This window comes from Pempheris klunzingeri, chromosome 3, assembly GCF_042242105.1.
Source record: "Pempheris klunzingeri isolate RE-2024b chromosome 3, fPemKlu1.hap1, whole genome shotgun sequence".
Classification (NCBI taxonomy): Eukaryota; Metazoa; Chordata; class Actinopteri; order Acropomatiformes; family Pempheridae; genus Pempheris; species Pempheris klunzingeri.
In genome coordinates, this window is record NC_092014.1 from 21,537,436 (window position 1) to 21,555,757 (window position 18,322).

Below are 18,322 nucleotides of genomic sequence, written 5' to 3' on the forward strand. Positions count from 1 at the left end.
ACAGGTCACAAGTCACCTAATCTATGTTGCAATTGGAAATCTATTTTAAATTGATCAAATTAAATGTGACCCAATATAAAACAATCCATCAATCAACTACATTATTAATAATCACCTAATTAAAGCAAGGGCCAGTATAATGAAAATGCAGATAAATATTGACACATAATAACAATGAACACTTTATTATCACCTCTTTTTTTTCCCAAAATATAATGAAATACAAGGAGTCTTCACATCCAGTTTTATCACTGGTTTGACTTTTAGGAATGCTGAACACTTGCTGATCAGAACTAGTCTGACCTTTTACAGTACAACATCTTACATTTTAATGGTATACAGGATGAGATTATTAGTAATACTGGATCTTCCTGAGACAAATTAAGAAACACCATTTCCAATTAGTTAAGTAAACAGTAACAGAACACAACAAGAAGTAATCAAAGTTTAAGTAAAAATTCCAAAATTAGCCAAAAAAAAAGTGACAGCAGCAGAGTCTCTGCATCATCTGCAGAGAAGTTGACATAAAAATGTAAACATAGGCAAATTCAACAACTTCAGTAAACCAAGGTACAGTAGTAGTTGTACTCCGTAGCCTGAAAACCTGAGGATAGCTGACAGCAGAGTGAAGGTCAACTGTGAGTTCAGGAAATAAGTTAAGTAAACAAAAATACTGTTAAAATAAACAACACAAATAAGATATGTTAAAAAAGTACATTTAACAATGCAAGTGTTAGATGTCTGAAAAAGTCTACAAAAATATATTTTGCTCTATACAACAAAATGTTTAACCCACTCAATCATTTTAAATCTTGTCTCAGTGAAATCTGTGGCAGCACAGATTGGCCATTGGTATGCTGCTGTTGTTTTGTTACTACTAACTGTATAAACACCAAATCACTTGTGTTCCAAGACAGCTACTATGTGCCATGAGCATGTATGCTGTCGTTTACACTCTAGACAGCAGTATTCCAATGGCCTTTTACATCTAGCTGATGCTCAAACCAGCAGCATGTCGTGCATTAAGTTTGTTACTGTAATGCACCAATTATCAGCTCTGCAAAATACACACTTAGCAGTGTAAGAACAAGACAGAAGGTCTCATCATCTGAGGATCATTAACCACCTGCAGATTTCAGTTGTGGCTGTATAAACTGTTGTTGAAAACAGGAGTGTTTATGATATACTGAGCATGCAGTGGGGCTGCAGAGAAATACTGTAGGTAAAGCTGCAGGAACACTTTCTAAACATTCTTGGGACTTATTCATGCTTTTAAATCCATGGTGACTGATGGCAGCTAACACCACATATTGAGACTCCAAGTGTCATTTTTCTGCCACTTGGTAAGTGTACAAGGTTTGACAGTGAAACTTTTCTTGCTTTTCCTCATTCACACTTTATCTTACAGGCTCTGCTAGCCTCACTAGGCTAATACTCAGCTCTATTAACACAGCTAGTTTAGCCGCTGTAAAAGTAGCAAAGCTACTTTTAGATCTTGCTGTTAATAAGAACTGTGTGTTGTATAAAATGATATGTTCATGGTGCAAAGTGGCAAATACTCCCTACTCTCACTCACTCACTCTTACACACACAAAGCACCAGGCATAATGATGGCAATGCATAACAGCACCCTAAAAGTTAAAAGTCCAACTCATCCTCTTCATAAGACTGAAATTTGAATCCACCATTACGACTGATCATACTTGTTGGCACTGTTTGTCTTTACAAAGTTCCCCCCATCATGCAGCTTTTTTCTTCTTCCTCCCTTTGCCGTAGCCTCGTCCAAACCAGCCGCCCTGCACAGCTGTGGCTGGTTCTGCCTGCTGCCCAGGGCCAGGTAAACAACCCTCCTGCCCATCAGGGGGAGCTATGACAGCACGAGTACGACTGTTGACCTCCTCCGGCTGCAGAGGTGTGGCTAGACTGAAGATGGGATCCTTTGTCCTGATTGAGACACGATCAGAGAAACTGAGCATGGAGTCAAAATGACTTCTTTCTCTATTTTCTATGTGTGACTGTGTCTGTGGATATTCAATGATAGTAGTGGATTTTACAAAGCATAAATGATGTATTTGAAATCATTATCAGACCCTTAAATCTTTTTTTTATTATACAGATGTAACTCTGAAAGAAACAGGGGACTTGCATGTTTGTATCCATTGCTATAACAGTCTATTTGAACTGCTAATTTTACATTAATGAGGCTGAGTTTTGGTGTGTGTATTGGGTGTAATTCCTTGATATGGTCCTTACCGGTCATACACAGGAGTCTGAGCGTTCAGCTCCTCCATTAGGACGCTCATGACATCGTCACACTTGCCATGTATTTTCAGCACAGCCAGATCGTCTTTTGGTGTCCACTAGAACAGAAGCAGAGCCACAGGTCAGCTACTGAACAACCAGACCATCTTATTCGCTTAAAATGTCAAAGCTAAGCATACCTGGAGGTTGACAATGTAGAGTTTGGGCCTTTTGTTTGCAGGTCTGTTCATGGACCACAGACAGGCATATTTCTTCAGCACCTACAACAAATTTTATAGAATATATCATTGTACGTGTTAATAATTGTGTTTACATAGTAGTTCTATTAACCTAATGACAAGACTGTGAAATTGCACTGTAATAATATTTATTATTCACAGTACTGTGTGTATTACAATAATGATCCAGTCCATGTAAATAGCTACATTAAAGGACCAACTTTGGAATGAAGTCGATATTGTGATTATTACGATCCATAAACTCAATTGTAAACATGATAATCTACCTTCAGACTGGAGCCTAAACACAGGATAACATCTGCCATCTCAGCAGCCTCTGCAGCTCCCTTCCAGTTGAGAGGTTGCTCCAGGGTCCCACGTTCCCCGAAGTGCACTATAGTGTCCCTGAGTTCGGAGCCACAGTGGCTGCACCTGCGACCGGTCCCATGTCTGTGCAGCGAGGTCCGCTCCGTCACGTCAAATAAACGCACGTACTCCCTCACAGGGGAACAGGATGTACACACCTGGGGATGAGATAATAGTGTGTTATCAAACAAACAAACAAACAAACAAAATGTACACACAGTGTGTCTATTTGTAGAGATATCCTGTTATTTATACATTGACTGTTTTAAAAATAGTTAATAATAGTACTTAAAAGAGGCAGAGGACAACAGCTCTGAGTGTCAGTGGCTGAAAAAATAAAAAAATGTGTGTGTCTCACCTCAATAAACATGTTTCCATGAAGCTCAGACAGGGCATGTCTGGGTAGACCACTACGCAAGTGAAGTCCATCACAGTTTTGAGAAACAACATGCGTTACCTTCACAGACAAACACACAAGTACAGTATATGTAAATAAAAGAATGTGACAATACCAGTGGTGCATCTACCAGTGTGAGCTGTTTGTCACGGTCTCTCATTACCAGCTTCTCCTTATGTAGCATCCTGATGCACATATGCGTGAGAGTCGGCTCAGCTTTACTCAGGTCAGACGAACTGTTTGTTAAGAGAAAATGGTAAGGATAATTGAAGGTGGAGTTTACTTCACTTCAAAAGAAAGCAGGTTCAATATTGCATCAGGGCAAACACGACATGTCTCACCTGACTGTCCGCCCCTTCTGTAGCTGTGTCCACACCCCATTAGGGCCTCTGTAGTCTGGAATAGAGGCTGCCTGAAAGGACAGACATCATCAGTCCTGTGAAAGTTTAAACAGAAAAAGGAAACTGGAGATGCAGAGTTTGGCGTACCGTACTAATACCGGCTCCGGTGTAAATCACCAGGTGTTTCGCTTGTTTGACTGCCACAGCGAGCTGCCTGACCTTACTTTTCAGCTCGTCAGCATCATCAAACACCTGCAGAGAGTACAGGACAAACACAGTGTTCTAAGTTCACAAATGCACGCAGATCTAAGTAGCGCCTCCTCCATTGTTTTTCAGTGCAATCCACCCATTATGCTTTGATATTTCTCATGGATCTGTGGACGGTGACAACAGAGGTAGAAAACAAGATTCATTTTTTGGGGTTCCTGAATATATATGCCTTGAATTTTTAAAGTTTTTTTTAAAAAAAAAAGAATACTAAAATATCTTTAGTAATGTTTCAGGTCAATTTCATTCATCCATTTCCCCCCTGTGGAATCCAAGCAGCTTAATCAGGCAATACCTCTAATGTATACTTATATAGTGTGGGGTAAAAAGATTTAGTCAGTGGTGGAGAGTAACTTAGTACAATTACAACCATTACTACTTAATCCATGTACTCCACTCTATTTACTCACCTACATTTATCTGACACATGAACAGGAACATTAAATGAGCTTCTAAAATAATGTTTATCATCAGCCTACAACAGATTTAGCTCCATCTGGCCTCTTAACAGCATTGAAATGATGTTTACATATTGAGGCACTAGTAATAATAAAATAATACAATCATATAATTCATAATATGCAACAGTGAAAGAGGCCTTTCTGCATGTGGAGCAGTTTAACCTTTGATGCTTTCAGTTTTCTGATTGTATTACCTCTACTTCAGTAAAATCTTGAACGCAGGACTTGTAATTAAGTATATTTTACAGTGTATGGTATTTCAATACTTTTACGTACTTGTGTGCAGGTGTTTCATATTCCTATTCATGTGCTGGCCACTGAGATAAAATTGTGATTCAACCTTAATCAGTCTCATCTTATTATAACCCACTACAGGTGAAATCCCAGCCAGCCAGTTGGCTCTTTAACAGCACTGAGTGGGCCCGGCAGTCTCACCTCCTCCTGCTTCCTCTTGAGCACATTCCTGCGGACTTGTCTCTTGCAGAGCTCCTCCACAGTCTCTCTGTGCAGCAGCAACACAGCGGCCTCCTCCTCCGACCGCTCGGCCTCAGGTTTCTTCAGGACCCGGCCCACCTTCAGGTAACAGGACAGACAAACGTGGTCAGACTACAAGCACAGCAATCAGCTGCCATTTAGCCAGCTAGCTTGGTCTACAACTAGCCAGCTAGCTGGAAACACAGGCTGCAAATGTGCCGTTTCCTCGTCTCACCAGTCTAAATATCTTCCTCTCGCTTTCCCGTTCAAGTATTTTGGCCTTTTCCAACGCTTTCCTCTTCGCCCGGGAGGAAACACCAGTGTCTGCCCCGTCTTCCATCCTCTTTTAGACCAGCCGAGGAAAAGCTAAATATTCACAACACAGCTCATAGCACCACAGACAAACGAACGACAGCCGGGGCGGATGTTGTCCGTGTAAAGATGAGCGCTCACGGCCAGCAGCGCCCCCTGCTGCTGGGGGTCCGCACATGTTTTACTCCGAGCCTTCACAAAACTTAAGAGCAACTTTAAAGTGTTAAGAAAGATTTATTTCTAACCAAATACAAATAAATAACATATAAAAACAGGTCCAAAGTCCTAAGAAATAAAAAAAAAAACCATAACTTACATGTATTTTGGCTGACACGTGATACCAATAGGAAAATATTTAAGGCAACACTTGGGAGTAACACACTGTAGCTGTAATCAGCTGTAACACTAAGATCTGAAGCTGGGTACTAGCATTTCTGTACAGGTGAGCACACTGTCCTACAAAACTAATACTAACAGTTAAATGTTTGATAATACATCTGGAGGTGGTCTGTTTTTGGTTGCAATGAACCAGGCACATACGTTTGAAGGAGCTGAATACTTCAAACATTAGACAACTGGTGTATATATTTTTGCTGCCTTGTTGGGAAAACATTGGCTTACTGGAATATTTAAATAAAATAGAGCCATTGTTAGTGTTAGTGTTATCTATTATATCTGTGCCTCCTGCTATGACATGCCATACTGTCAGCTGTGAGTTACACCTAAAGCAACCTTCAGGTACAGTGTGCAGAGCTGTAAAGGTTCAGCTGAAGGATGTCACAGTGTTTTAGTACACTGAAGATGATAAAGACTCTGTTCTGTTACTGACAGGGCAGCTGTAGGGATGTTTTATCCTCACCTGGGGATCCACTCAATGTGAAACGATTTTGTAATATGTTACTGGGAGTGAAACTCTTGCCACTATATCATAGTCTGGTTGTAGAGTGTAGGAAAAAATTCGCAGCACACCAGATATGAAAGTACAAAGATGCATTCGTCAGCAAAAGTCATCACATTGTGTCAAATTTGGATTTGGAAACTCTCAAATGATTGGTCATACAATATTCATGTAATCGCTAGAGGCCTTATTAGGAGTCCTCACTGGGGCCAATTAGGAAAGTGTCATCGTGGTCTGGAGGAGTAAGTGCTCTTGGGGACCCTCTGAGGATTTGCTCTGAATTGTCCTCGTTTGGTTTCCAGCGGCTGCTCGGAGGAGGATCCAGTGTTGGGTCCGGTCCTCGTGACAGCTCCCCTGTGCCTTCCTGCTGCCTTTTTCTGGATCCTGGAGGGAAGACAAAACAGGTTTAAGCCTCTAACAAAGGTGCTGCTTGTGGAAAAAAAACACAAAGGTTTCTCAGCCTGTAGTGCAAGATTTTAAATTCATTAAAAAAGCTGAGCAGTGTTTTTTTTTAGCAGGCTGAGACATTACAGGAACACTTCTATGTACCACACTACATGTGAAAAATCCACTGATAAATCTTGACAAAAGCAGATTTTGAATGTTTTCTTGCATCGGGCTCATACTGAATCACACCTGTGGGATCTGGGATGAGGTGCAGCAACTAATGCCTGAGCATAAAGCATGTCTTCATCAGAGCTGAGACACCAGTGTGAGCTTCAGGTTGGATTCCTTCATCCTGCACTGTGATTGTATTGCTAATGACTGTGTCCACCTGTGTCCTTATAAACCCACAACACCCAAAAACACTTAATACAGAGGCCCAAAGAAAACTCACATCAGTCCTCTCTTCCTCTCCAGTGATTTTTGTGTTGCGGCCGACAGAGAACTCTTCCTTCTGGGATGCTCTGTGTTTCCACTCTAAATGAGCACACACACAAACAACCAAAAACACACACATGCAGAACAGATTAGCCTTTGAACAACCCACTCGGTATATTACATTATTTACAACATGTGTATTAAGTATTAACAGAAAGCATCTGTACATTGAAACAGTACAGAATCAATATTTCAGTCCACCTCTACTTGAGATCATGCTTTACTGCACTAGGAATAATGAAGCAGCAGTATTATTATCCACCAGGCTCGTCACTGTGAAATGCTGGTGCCCTGAATGGTCTCGACAGCGCTAAAAGCATAACAATATTTTGAGTTTGAACAAATAGAACTGGATCAGAACACCTGTAATTAAATACTGATATTTCTGTGTAATGTCTAGTTTTGGCCACAATCACACAGCCAGCTCTAATTGTACCACTGCATGACTTTCTCCACATATAAAACTCTGCTAGAGGCCTTCCTGGCACTATTTATGTGTGATTCACCACAGTTAGAAACCAACACTCCACCGACGTACATGACTTTTTGAGCTCACCCAGAGCTTCTGAAAAGGTTACCTGTCGTCTGAGCTCTCTCTCCCTGGCCAGCTCTCTGTCCCAGCTGATCAGCTGCATTCGCTCTCCGGCTGACAGGCTGAAGAATATGTCGTTGACCTCGTAACGCGCGGCGCGCAGCTGGATGGAGAAACAATTACAGAGCAGACGATGGCTTGAATAAACGCCTGTAATCACAGTTTCTGTTGGGGTAACTGCTAATGGAGGGAATAATTGCTCAGTTGGCAGCGTTGGCGAGAAGAGGAGAGAGGCGAACAGATGTTTACAACACATGTTTGTTTTAATACCTGCAGAGAAACTCTCTCCTGCAACAAAAGGTCCTGTCTGCTATAGAAAAGTCCTCCTCCAGGGCTCTGCTGCTGGAGGGCCTGCAGGAATTGCAGTGTGTCCTAGGTGTCCAAAAATCAAAACACACACGCTCACAGCTGTAATCTGTATACGAACAGTTTTTGTTCATTCAATGGAGAGAAGACAAAGTGCTGCTAGAGATAGACGTGTCACTGCCGTTTCTTCTCACCCTGATGGTGCGCACCAGCTGCTCCACCCTCTCTGTCCTCAGCAGCCTGCGAGTTAGAAAACCCTTCGTGGCCGCTAACAGCAGGGGGCGGTAGTGCTCTGAGAGCGGGCTGGAGGCCTGAGGAGAAGGAGGAGGGAGAGGGGAGAGGGAGTGATGAGAGGGGTGAAAAATGAGGACCGGAGGGGAAGAGAGAGGAGAATGCTAATTCCATCAATGACAACCGATTAATTTCCCGCGCAGATTCTCAAGGTCTTTTAGTTGGCATCTGTTTAGTGCATCAACGCAAATGGACTCCCAGCTCATGATTATAATAGAGAATAATAAACAGAATAATAAGCAGCTGATGTGCTGTCACTCACTTGTTGATTCGAAAGCTGTTGCGTTAAAGGGATCCATTTGTTGTCTAACTGAAGCTGAGCTGCTGTACTTGAATACATATTAGAGAGGATTACCAGCTGATAGGGGTTACTGATATGGATTAAGACATCGAGGGGGGAAGTATCTGTTTCACCTGAGTGTGCCAGCTAAGTGGTGGTGAAGAAACATCTTGTGGGTACGAGGATGAGCAGGAGAAGCTTTTCGCATCACTGACAGTATGAACAAATGTGATGGTAGTACCTGGGAGAGGGTAGAAAAGGTCAACGTGTCCCCAAGACGTGAGCCTGACATGGAACACGGGAAGGACACGCTCTGGAGGAGACGGTAACGCACTGCCAACGCCTGAGAGAGAGACAGACAGAGAGACAGACAGGAGAAAGACATAAGGGTGGAGGGAAGGGATAGGAGAAGTGCATGTGTGTGTGCAGGCACGCACGCGTGCATTTGGGAGCAGGCAAGGTTGGAAAATATTGAATTGGAAAGGACAGCAAATGAGGCAGGAGGAAGAAATTAATTGAGGGTAGAGAGAAAGAGACGGAAAGGGAGAGATGGGGCACAGAGGCAAGAGGGATGAGAGGAGCGAGGGAGGAGAGGGAGGACGGGGATGATGAAACAGGAGACGCAGAAAATTAATACAGCCAGAGAGTAAAAACAACATTGGAGAAGGTATGAGACCAAACAAAGAGAGGGATGCGAAGAAAGGGGAAAAAAAACAGGAGAAGGAGAAGGGACCATTAGTGGTGGCACTCGGCGGGACGATCTGGCACTTAACCACAGACGCTCATGAATTAAACAAATTATCCTTTCCTTTTCTGTGTCAATTCCCTTGGTCCCTTCCTCCCTCTACCAGTCCAGCCGGCTCGTTCTCTCATCACATTGCAAATGATGGAAGCGCAAAGGGGAGTCGAATAGAAGTCTTTTTTATTAAACAGCTTATATTAATTATATTGTTGTTAAGGGTACATAAATTAAACAGAGACAGTGATTAATAGGGCAAGGACACTGGCCAAGAACACATACAGAGATGAGCTGAAGGAACCAGAACTGGTTGCCAGAGAACAGCAGGCGTCCTTGAAGTCTTGCATGTGCGCACACAAACACACACACACACACAGAAACAGGCGACCATGCCAGCTCCCCTCTTAGGGATGTAATGAAACATTTATGGTAGAATCCCTGTGTGTGTGTGTGTGTGTGTGTGTGTGTGTGTGTGTGTGTGTGTGTGTGTGTGTGTTTTTTTTTACTGGGGAGAGTCTGAAGGTCTCTTGTAATGAGCAGATGTCTGTAGTCTGCCCACGACCCAGGTCTCCAGAAGCACACTCTAACAGGTAGGGACAACATGTGTGTGTGTGTGTGTGTGTGTGTAAGAGAGAGAGTGTGCACACATATGGAGCAGTGCCAGAGTGTTTCCAAGGTCTGCTTCTAGTTTCAAAAGAACATTTAGGGTCAATGTTATATCGCAGCTTAGTGGATTGGTCAAAAACTCCCAAGACCTCATTTTAAAAAGATGGAAACATCAATTCTTAATTTCTCATAGGTGACTTTGGGTGGAGTCTAAAACCTCTAAAACCGGAGTGAATTATGGTTGCTGTACAGGAGTTACGTAGTATGAGATCTGTACAGCCCATTGTGATGCAATTCATTGCAAGAGGCTGGCCAATGGGACGGAGGAAATATCAATATGATTGTGTTTGATGCATATCTAGTGTTATAAGTGTTTTAGAAACATGTCATTTCAAGTTTTCTTTCATTTCTTGCTGTCTCTTTCTTGTTCAACGAAAGGAACACAGTTGCATAACAAATCAAAAAGAAATCTTAAGAAGGGCTGTAGCTGACAATAATATGTATATATATCTGTATTATATTGTAGGGACAGTAAAGCCTACAATTAGTTATTAGGTACCGACTTAACTAATTTATCTATATCACATTTTTGTCAGTACTTCCACGCTGTATATTACAATAATTCCTATTTGTGTATTTAATCAATTAAGATGGCCGAGACGTCACACCAGACGGCAGATTTAGAAACTCCAGTGGACTGTGAAATACAGAGATCTGCCTGGCGGCGAGAGGCTTCATCGGCATTGTTTGGTGAGGGCTTGAACATATAACAGAAGCTCATTTATATGTAAGCGTGGCACTTCAGCTTTAAGTTAATTTAAGTTTCTGCTTCTAAACACTTGCCCATTTTGAGTCAATGAGCATCCTGGCTACTGTGGTTACCTACAGTGTTTGCTGCAAGTCTGATGGCGCCGACTCAAACAACACAACAATGACTGAAGTCACGTTACAGTCCGGAGCAAGCGACAAAAATGTTCAGGACCTTTGTAAATTAAATTTAAGCTTAATACCCTCAAAGGCCTATCTTGGGTTTTTTAAGACTTTTCAAGACTGGCATATTTTTAGGGGCAAAACAGTGATTGAGAATGTTGACTAGTTTTTGGAGAAGCATGGTGGTCTGAAGTCCAGGCTGATATCAGCTTTATACTGTAAGCTATGTCGAACTTTGGCTACACAGGCAGTAGTACTGGTAGGCTCAGTGGTTTTGGTCTTTCCATGGTATTTGATGACAATATGAAAAATGTAAAATATCACCAGACCTATCCTTTAACAGGAAAAATATAAATGCATGTGGAACTACATTTTAGCAGGTTTGAGCTCTTCTATCACAGAATAAAATATCTGAAAGATAGAGTTAAAATAAAATTACCCAAGCCTTGCAGGATAATGGCCTTGTGACAAAAGAGAAATGGGCGTCATGTTTGATGTCAACTAGTTATGTGTTATATTCTAATCAACTCCTGCAAGACTGTCTTAAAAGCTGTGTACAGTACAGCAGTGCCTAAAATGAACAAGATTAATCTGCACACAGTCTGAAGAGGTTAATATTACTCCTGTATTATAAGATAAAGCTCCAGACACCTGCCACCTTTTTTTTTGTCTTTGCACATCTCAATTTTAACACATATTTTTTGGTTGGGTTCAGATTGTAAACTCATCTTAATAATGAATAATAATAATTCCCAATAAAACCAATAATCTATCCCTATTGTCTCACCTGCAGCAGTTCTTCCTGTTGTCTCCTGTGCTCATCCTGCAGGGCTCTGACCTGAGAAGCGTGGGCCTGTTTCAGTTGCTCCTCTTTGTCTTTCTGACTGCCGTGGCCTTCGTGCCACAGCACTGCAGCTGAAAGCAGTAAATATGACAATATGTGGTCGCATAATGTAGGAATATAAAAACTGGTGGCAAAACTAAATCTGGACTAATAAAGCAGAAAGTGGAGGACCAAGGAGTACTGTTCTGTTTGACTGCACTTTCTAAATCTCTAGACACCCCAGTAGCAATACTGTTTTGTCCCGGTCTTACCTCGAGGAGTGCTGGAGTTGGGTCTGACCACAGAGCCTGCTCCTCCCCCAGCATCTGGACCCCTTCGCTGTGTCTCCTCTGTCACGTGCATGAGAAGTCTCCGTTTGACCTTGGATACCCCGCCCTGACCTTCACCCCCGCTCTCTGGGGTCAGATGCTTCTGTTGATCGAGACGACCTCTTGAGCCCGAGTCGGACCCTGACCCTTCGAGGAGCCACAGGTCAGACGGGGCGTCCACATCATACGACTGGTTTAAAGAGGCCGAGTGTGTAGAGTCGGGACCTTCTACAGCCGCCTCATTCCTCCTTCCCAGTGGATGGTTACTAGTATCCGAAAGCACTGAGACCTTGCGCGGAGCCGTGGTTTCAGATGGAACCTTTCGAAATACGTCAGGAATTCGTAGCTGCTGCGCTAGAGAGACGATATGTTTGGCTGGAGGCTGCTGCTTTCTACAGCCGCCATGGCTCTTTGGAAGCACTTCTTTACATGTCCCTTTCTCCTTTCCTCTCTCTGCAGCTAAGGTTTTGACTAGCCTGAGCTCACTTAAATCAACTGCCTCAGTTCTTGTCACCTGCACTATGTGAGGGACATCATCTGCTTCACTGATGCTTGGTTCAGGTCCTGTATCTTCCTGCATGTTCTTGGAGCTGTCTGACTGTCTTCTCTGCCTCTCTCCACACCTTTGGTCCTTCCCTGGATCAGTGCCATCACCATCGTCCCTCAGTTTCTCCGCCCAACGCTCACAATCACTTTGACGAAGCTGCATATGTTGCTCAGAGTGCTTGTTGCCTTCAAAACTGAACCCACTTTGCGTGTTGCTCTGTTGGCTTTGATTCTCCAAGCTATCTATCAGCGTGGACTCCAGATCCGAGATCAGGACTTTCAGACTTGACAGGTTGGACTCAAGCTGATCTATGTGCTGTGAACTCTTGGTTAAAGCGCCCGTTAAATCGCCTTCAACCATGAGATTCACAGTGGAAGGAACTGCTGTGGGGCTTTTTTCATGTCCGAGGTGAACGTCTTCAACCTTGTGCTCTTCATTTGATCCAGTATTGACTAAAACTTTCCTCTTTGTGGTCTCGGCCTCATCAACAGCTTCTCCGTCTTGGATATCGCCTTTCCTTTTGCAGTGAACAGGACTTCTACAGAAGCTGGGTGCTGGGATTGTGTTATATTTCCCTGCTCCTGTGGGACAGGTGGTCAAGTAAAAGGCTTCCTGAACAGACAGGGTTTGTTGCTGGGGGAAGGCGCTGATTTGTGCAGACTCTGTTAGGACCTCTTGTGAAATGTTCAGCTTACTATTTTTGATGTTTTTTTCTTCCTCTATACAAATAATTTCTTTTGAATTTCCATCTCCTGTTGAATGTGTGCTTTCAGATTTAAAGTTCGCCTTTTCCCCAATAAACTCACTTTCGATCGTCCTCTCATTTTCCCTGAGTGTGTTTGGTGATGTTTCCACTGATGAGATAAAACTGCTTTTCCTCTCTTTGGTTTTCTTCCCCTCTGCAGTCACAGCGCCCTTATATGGGAACTCGTCATTCTCCTTATCGGAGAGGCTCTGCTCCTCCGCCCTTGCTCTTGGCTGCTCTTGGGCCCTCTCTTGGATTTTAATGTTTTTGGCTTGGTTCCTAAGCATCCTCTGGCATCGCCGATACTCCTGAGATTTCTTCAGCAAGGCCTGGAGGCTCAGGCGATAAGGCTCCTCGGATGGCTCTTCTTCGTCTGTGTGGTTGTGTGCTGGTTCTGGTTCTGGTTCTGCGGCTTCGTACTGAACATGCAGCTCTGTTGTTGCACAGTGATGAGCGCTCAGTGTCTCGGTGTCTGAATTGTCTGAAAAGCCACCGTTTACTGAGGACGAAACTGGGCTTTCAATTCTGTCCAAACCGTGATCTTTGTCAGGGTCAAGTACTGCCGTAACGGGAGGGTTATCTTCACCCCCTGTGCTGTCCAGATGACACTTCTCAGATTTCTCTACTGGTAAACGGTCACATATGGCTGAATCCTCCTGAAGTGAAAAGCAACTAATGTCTTCCACAACTAAAAAGTGATTACAGATGGATGATTCCAGTCCACTCCTCTCCAGTTCCTCTCCATCTATGGGGGGATGGCTAATAATATCTGGCATCTTGGCGACTGTGTTTGAGGTGCTGTGAAGGAAAAAGCCAACCATGTTGTGAGCTCCCTCTGAGGAGCCGAAGCCATGGCTTTCTGTCTCTGTATCAATCCTTCTGGAGACACTGGTGGCATTTTCAACATTACTGGAGGTAACGTAACCTGAGGACTGGTGGCTCGCACCATTAGGGGAACTTGGCTGCGATCCCTGTTGGCTGTAATGTTGGTCAATAAGGCATTCTTGCTGGTAGCTTTGCAGAGGGGTCACGTTAGAGGTGAAAAAGGCACTATATGTAGTTGATGTCAGCTGAGGAAGAGAGACACCGTGCTTCCTTTCAGGTGGTGATGAGAGCGAAAGGCTGTCCTTTATGCTTATTAAATAATTGCTCTGCGACACTGATTCACTGCTAGTGTTATGAGAGTATGAAGATTTTGTATTCATCTCTGACTCTTGTAGCAATTCCTCCAATGTCGGTGTCTTTCTCAGCTGCAATTCATCAAGAGGAAACAATAACAAGAAATCAGAAAAAGAAAAATTCCTTATTTGATCATAACCAAGAGGGGCATGACAAAACATTACATGAAAGAAAATAATATGTGGCGATAATTTAAAAGAACAAAACATTTGAAAGCATTCAAAAGAATTTAGGAATAGAAATACAAGAATATTTTAGGCGTGCCAAGAGGACAGATGAACTGTACCTGAACACTGTGGAGGATGGTTTGCACGTAGGCCATTCTTGCATCATCCTTCAACTTTCTGTGGACATCAGCTTTCAGAGCTGCGTCTCTGTGTCGCTGCATCTCCTCTCTCCTGTCCCCTGAGAGCTGTTATCATCAGAAAACAGACATGGGGTGTCATGCATGTTTAATTTCATCTTCATTTTTTGATTAACAACTGCTTGTTTTCACCTATAAAATGTGCAGAAGTAGTGACAAATGTCCATCACAAATTCCCTAGGCATCAGGTGACTTCTTAAAGTTGTTTGTAACTTTACACTAAATGTACAATGATACAAAACAGCACAGCACAGCAAACCTAACATATGACAAGTTGGAAGGATAGTTATACGGTGCCAGCACAGCACAACTATCTACATAACAGAGAGAGAGACAGGGATTCACTTCCTACCTCAAATGTAAAACATTCAGTGAAATGAGGAGCATTTAGTTAAATTGGTTAAACTGTAATTTCAGATTTCAAAGAGCCTTTAATGACCTCTCGAAAATACTCCTAGGAGAAAGAGACAGGGCATAACTTGCTTCCCAATATAGATCTACATGCCACAGCTTGAGGGGCAGTGAGTGACTCCCAACCATCCTCTGAGGGTGGGCTTAAACAGTTCAAATGTAATAGACAAGTGGTTGGAATAGCTAAATGCACTGGATAATTCTAAAGTAGTTATGGTCGCTAAAAGTAATAAACAATTATTAATGTAATGGATAAATGTTTGAACTAATTGGCTAAAAAGTATTGACCAAATGGTCAGATAGTTGAATAATACATGACTGATATAGATAGCTAAAACAAATAGAAAGATGGTTAAGACATGTAGCTTCTACCACCTATCAACAATAAACACTGACAATTCACTTAGTATAGTAATTACTGCCATAATATCAAATCTTATGTAATTAACAGTTAGATAACAACCAGTATGAAATCAGATCAAATGGGCACATTTGGAACACACACACACACACACACACACACACACACTCTCACACACACACACACACACACACACACACACACACACACACACACACACACGCACACGTGATGTGATCTGTTGAAATGTAGTTGCAGAGACGGTTACTGAGTGAATTACTCAGTTCCCACAAGCGATCCTGACCATTATTGTTCACTGGGGATTCACCTCAATAATGAAGAATGTATATGTGTGTGTATGTAAATATATATTTATTTTACTATTATTATATTACAATATTTTGGACATTGTTCTTGTCCCTTTGGATTGGAAGCACAGCCAAGTGGTACAGCCTTCAGAAGTGAGTGTTTGAGTGCGTCTGTGTCCTGTTAGCTGAGATCAAAACCTCATCCATCACAGATATCCCAACACTGCGCTCATACCAGCGGAGGGAGGATGGCTTGTCCATAGAAGCGGATGGAGGAGGATGCAGGTGAAGGCTTGTTGTGCTCCTCCTCACTTTTCCTCAGATACGAGAGTTGTTGCTGCACAAACCTGTCGTAGTCCTCCATCAGGTTGCATCGGCATGCGAAAGCTAGTAACGTTTGATAATTTACGGGCTACAAAATGACGTTATCTTGTTGTTTTTGCTAGCTGCTGAGCTGTAGCTTTAGCTAGCTAGCTAGCTGGCTAACGGGCTTTGTTAGCTTTTAATACCAAACTGCCGGTGACTTTAATCGCTTCTATTGAGAGGTTTGAGAGAAGCGAAAGTAGGGCAGCTCTGCTGTGTTACTTCTGACAAAACAGCTACCAAATAAAATCTAACAAGCGACCAAACCCAAACTCTCCTCCTGGATGGACCAGTGTTTACATTTTACCCGCCTCTCCTCCCGGAGCAACACACAGTGACGGTTTGGAAACCGCCGCGGCGCCCTGAAAACCCGGAGCGGAGCCACAAGCCCGGGCATGGATTTACCAAAACAAACATTATATTTACAGCATTTAACCTACAATACATGACTTAAAACCACAAATTATCACATCACATTAACTAAACTAATAAAATAACATCCTAATGTTGACCTATTTGTCAACGATATTGCTGCCAAGCTTGTATTACTAATGACAGAGACGCAACTCCGCTCGGTGTTTTCCGGGATCCAGACCCGTCAGACACGAAGGGGGCTGGTGATCAGTGACAGCGCCCCCTGCAGGCCTGAAGGGCTCACTGAGGAACAGACTACTACATCTACTCTGCATGATGATTAGACTATTGGGCCTATATTGCATGTTGGAAACACAGAAATACATTTAGAAATACATAACATTTTAAAATGCTCTGTCCATTCTATATTATATGGGCATTTTTCTAACAGCCGCAGCAGTTTGAGAGCCAAAAAGGTTCAAATATTGACTGTAAAAAAGCTGTCAGTGGTAACTGATTCTTTTGTTTTCATGCACAAATATTGTTCATAATAAAAAGACTTAACTGGGAAGGTACATTGCTGTGTTCCATTTAATGTTTTCATGAGTTAGTGAAGAGGATGCATTTGCAACAATGTACATTTGGACTGCAGAGACTTCATGGAAAAGAGAAAGCACACAATATGCCTATGATTATGACAGTAATTAAGATAAACAGCCCGCTGTAAGTGGCTGTCCTTATTACCTCGTAGAAATTATGTTAAGTTGCTGAATCAATTTTAAATGCTACATCTGCTTAAGATATTCAGTTTTAGCTCAGCACCCTTATAATAACAATACTATACCAAAAAACGTATATATATGCTAAAAACTATTATTCCTCAATTATACAAGCCACACACCAGCCGCTCCATTTCAAAACATGTTTATTGGTCATATACAAAATAAAGTAAGCTGTTTATCAACAAACATACAGTATATACATCAATAAATTAAAAGATGCATCAGACCGATGATGAAACAGTTAATTTCATGATTACCAATACCTTGTCATCATCACTTACGTATCTACAAATTGCGAAAAAAAAAAAAAGTACAATAATTTAGGTGAAGATAAATACTTACAAAGACCGTCACATTTTAGGTATTTTCCCATAGAAAGTACTGTCATAGAATAATTTATTACACCCCATACAGAAATTTTACAAAACACAGAATTTCCTATTACAAGGGCCTTTCAGAATAGGCTACGCCATATTCACACAAACTCACTACTTTTCTATAGCTTTAAACTGACTGAGCATTATATAGATTTAGAAACACACTAATGTCCCAGCTCCTGTGAGTAACCAGGCTGAATGCTCACCAGCAGACATGTGTGATGTGGTGGGGGAAAAATGTAATTAGGAGTAAAATTACAACAAAAAAATAAAATAAATAAAAATACAAGTGAACGTGATGTGATGTCTAAACTCTGGGTATGATTTTCCTGTTAGAGGCTGTGCTACTGATAAGAGCAGGGGCAGCGGAGAGAGTAAGAGATAGCAAAGGAAGAGGCTAACAAGCGCTACTATTGATGGAAAACCCCAAACAAATGATCAAAGGAATCCTTGGTTCATTTACTCTCATCGATTGGCATTGGCAAGAGGGTGAAAGGGCTTTTAGAGTCCGGTGGCGTGATTCACCAGACAGGAAAACAACCGAACGGCTCCACGCTGATTGGCCAAGCAGCAAGATAAGGAGTTAATGATTTGCATCTTCCAGAAGAATCAGATGTTTTGAAGCAGGGCTTGGCGGCCTGCTGAGTTAACACGCTGACACTCTGTGAAAAGGGACGGGATAAGTGGAGTGGGACATGGTTTTATCAGATGTGTCTCCACCACTCCTCTCTGCCTCTGTAAAATATTTATGGACACG

The 18,322-nt window shown here is 42.3% G+C and overlaps 2 protein-coding genes across 2 annotated transcripts; both read right to left on the reverse strand.

The window, feature by feature from the left end:
* Positions 1–166: 166 nt before the first annotated feature.
* sirt7 (sirtuin 7) lies at positions 167–5,170 on the reverse strand. Its single transcript, XM_070828548.1, has 10 exons — positions 5,022–5,170; positions 4,748–4,885; positions 3,732–3,836; positions 3,585–3,655; positions 3,407–3,479; positions 3,205–3,303; positions 2,768–3,004; positions 2,442–2,522; positions 2,254–2,360; positions 167–1,944 (listed from the first exon to the last, which is right to left on the reverse strand). The coding sequence occupies exons 1-10, from the start codon at positions 5,124–5,126 to the stop codon at positions 1,740–1,742; spliced, it is 1,221 nt and encodes a 406-aa protein (XP_070684649.1). The 5' UTR covers positions 5,127–5,170; the 3' UTR covers positions 167–1,739.
* A 184-nt stretch (positions 5,171–5,354) lies between these two features.
* Positions 5,355–16,351, reverse strand: cp110 (centriolar coiled-coil protein 110). The gene is made up of 10 exons (XM_070828547.1): positions 15,925–16,351; positions 14,532–14,657; positions 11,718–14,316; positions 11,410–11,537; positions 8,589–8,690; positions 7,971–8,087; positions 7,741–7,842; positions 7,457–7,573; positions 6,835–6,917; positions 5,355–6,380 (listed from the first exon to the last, which is right to left on the reverse strand). The coding sequence occupies exons 1-10, from the start codon at positions 16,051–16,053 to the stop codon at positions 6,221–6,223; spliced, it is 3,663 nt and encodes a 1,220-aa protein (XP_070684648.1). The 5' UTR covers positions 16,054–16,351; the 3' UTR covers positions 5,355–6,220.
* Between the last annotated feature and the right edge of the window lie 1,971 nt (positions 16,352–18,322).

What these genes read in the sequence shown, in the direction of transcription:
- sirt7 (XM_070828548.1), bottom strand. Translation starts at nt 5,126, where the DNA reads ATGGAAGACGGGGCAGACACTGGTGTTTCCTCCCGGGCGAAGAGGAAA. An exon ending in TCAAGAGGAAGCAGGAGGAG is followed by an intron (nt 3,837 to 4,747) that starts GTGAGACTGCCG and finishes TACTCTCTGCAG; the next exon opens with GTGTTTGATGATGCTGACGA. An exon ending in TGCTACATAAGGAGAAGCTG is followed by an intron (nt 3,304 to 3,406) that starts GTAATGAGAGAC and finishes TTGTCTGTGAAG; the next exon opens with GTAACGCATGTTGTTTCTCA.
- cp110 (XM_070828547.1), bottom strand. Translation starts at nt 16,053, where the DNA reads ATGGAGGACTACGACAGGTTTGTGCAGCAACAACTCTCGTATCTGAGG. An exon ending in CCTTTTCTACCCTCTCCCAG is followed by an intron (nt 8,088 to 8,588) that starts GTACTACCATCA and finishes CCTTCTCCTCAG; the next exon opens with GCCTCCAGCCCGCTCTCAGA. An exon ending in AGAGAGAGCTCAGACGACAG is followed by an intron (nt 6,918 to 7,456) that starts GTAACCTTTTCA and finishes GTGCTCATTTAG; the next exon opens with AGTGGAAACACAGAGCATCC.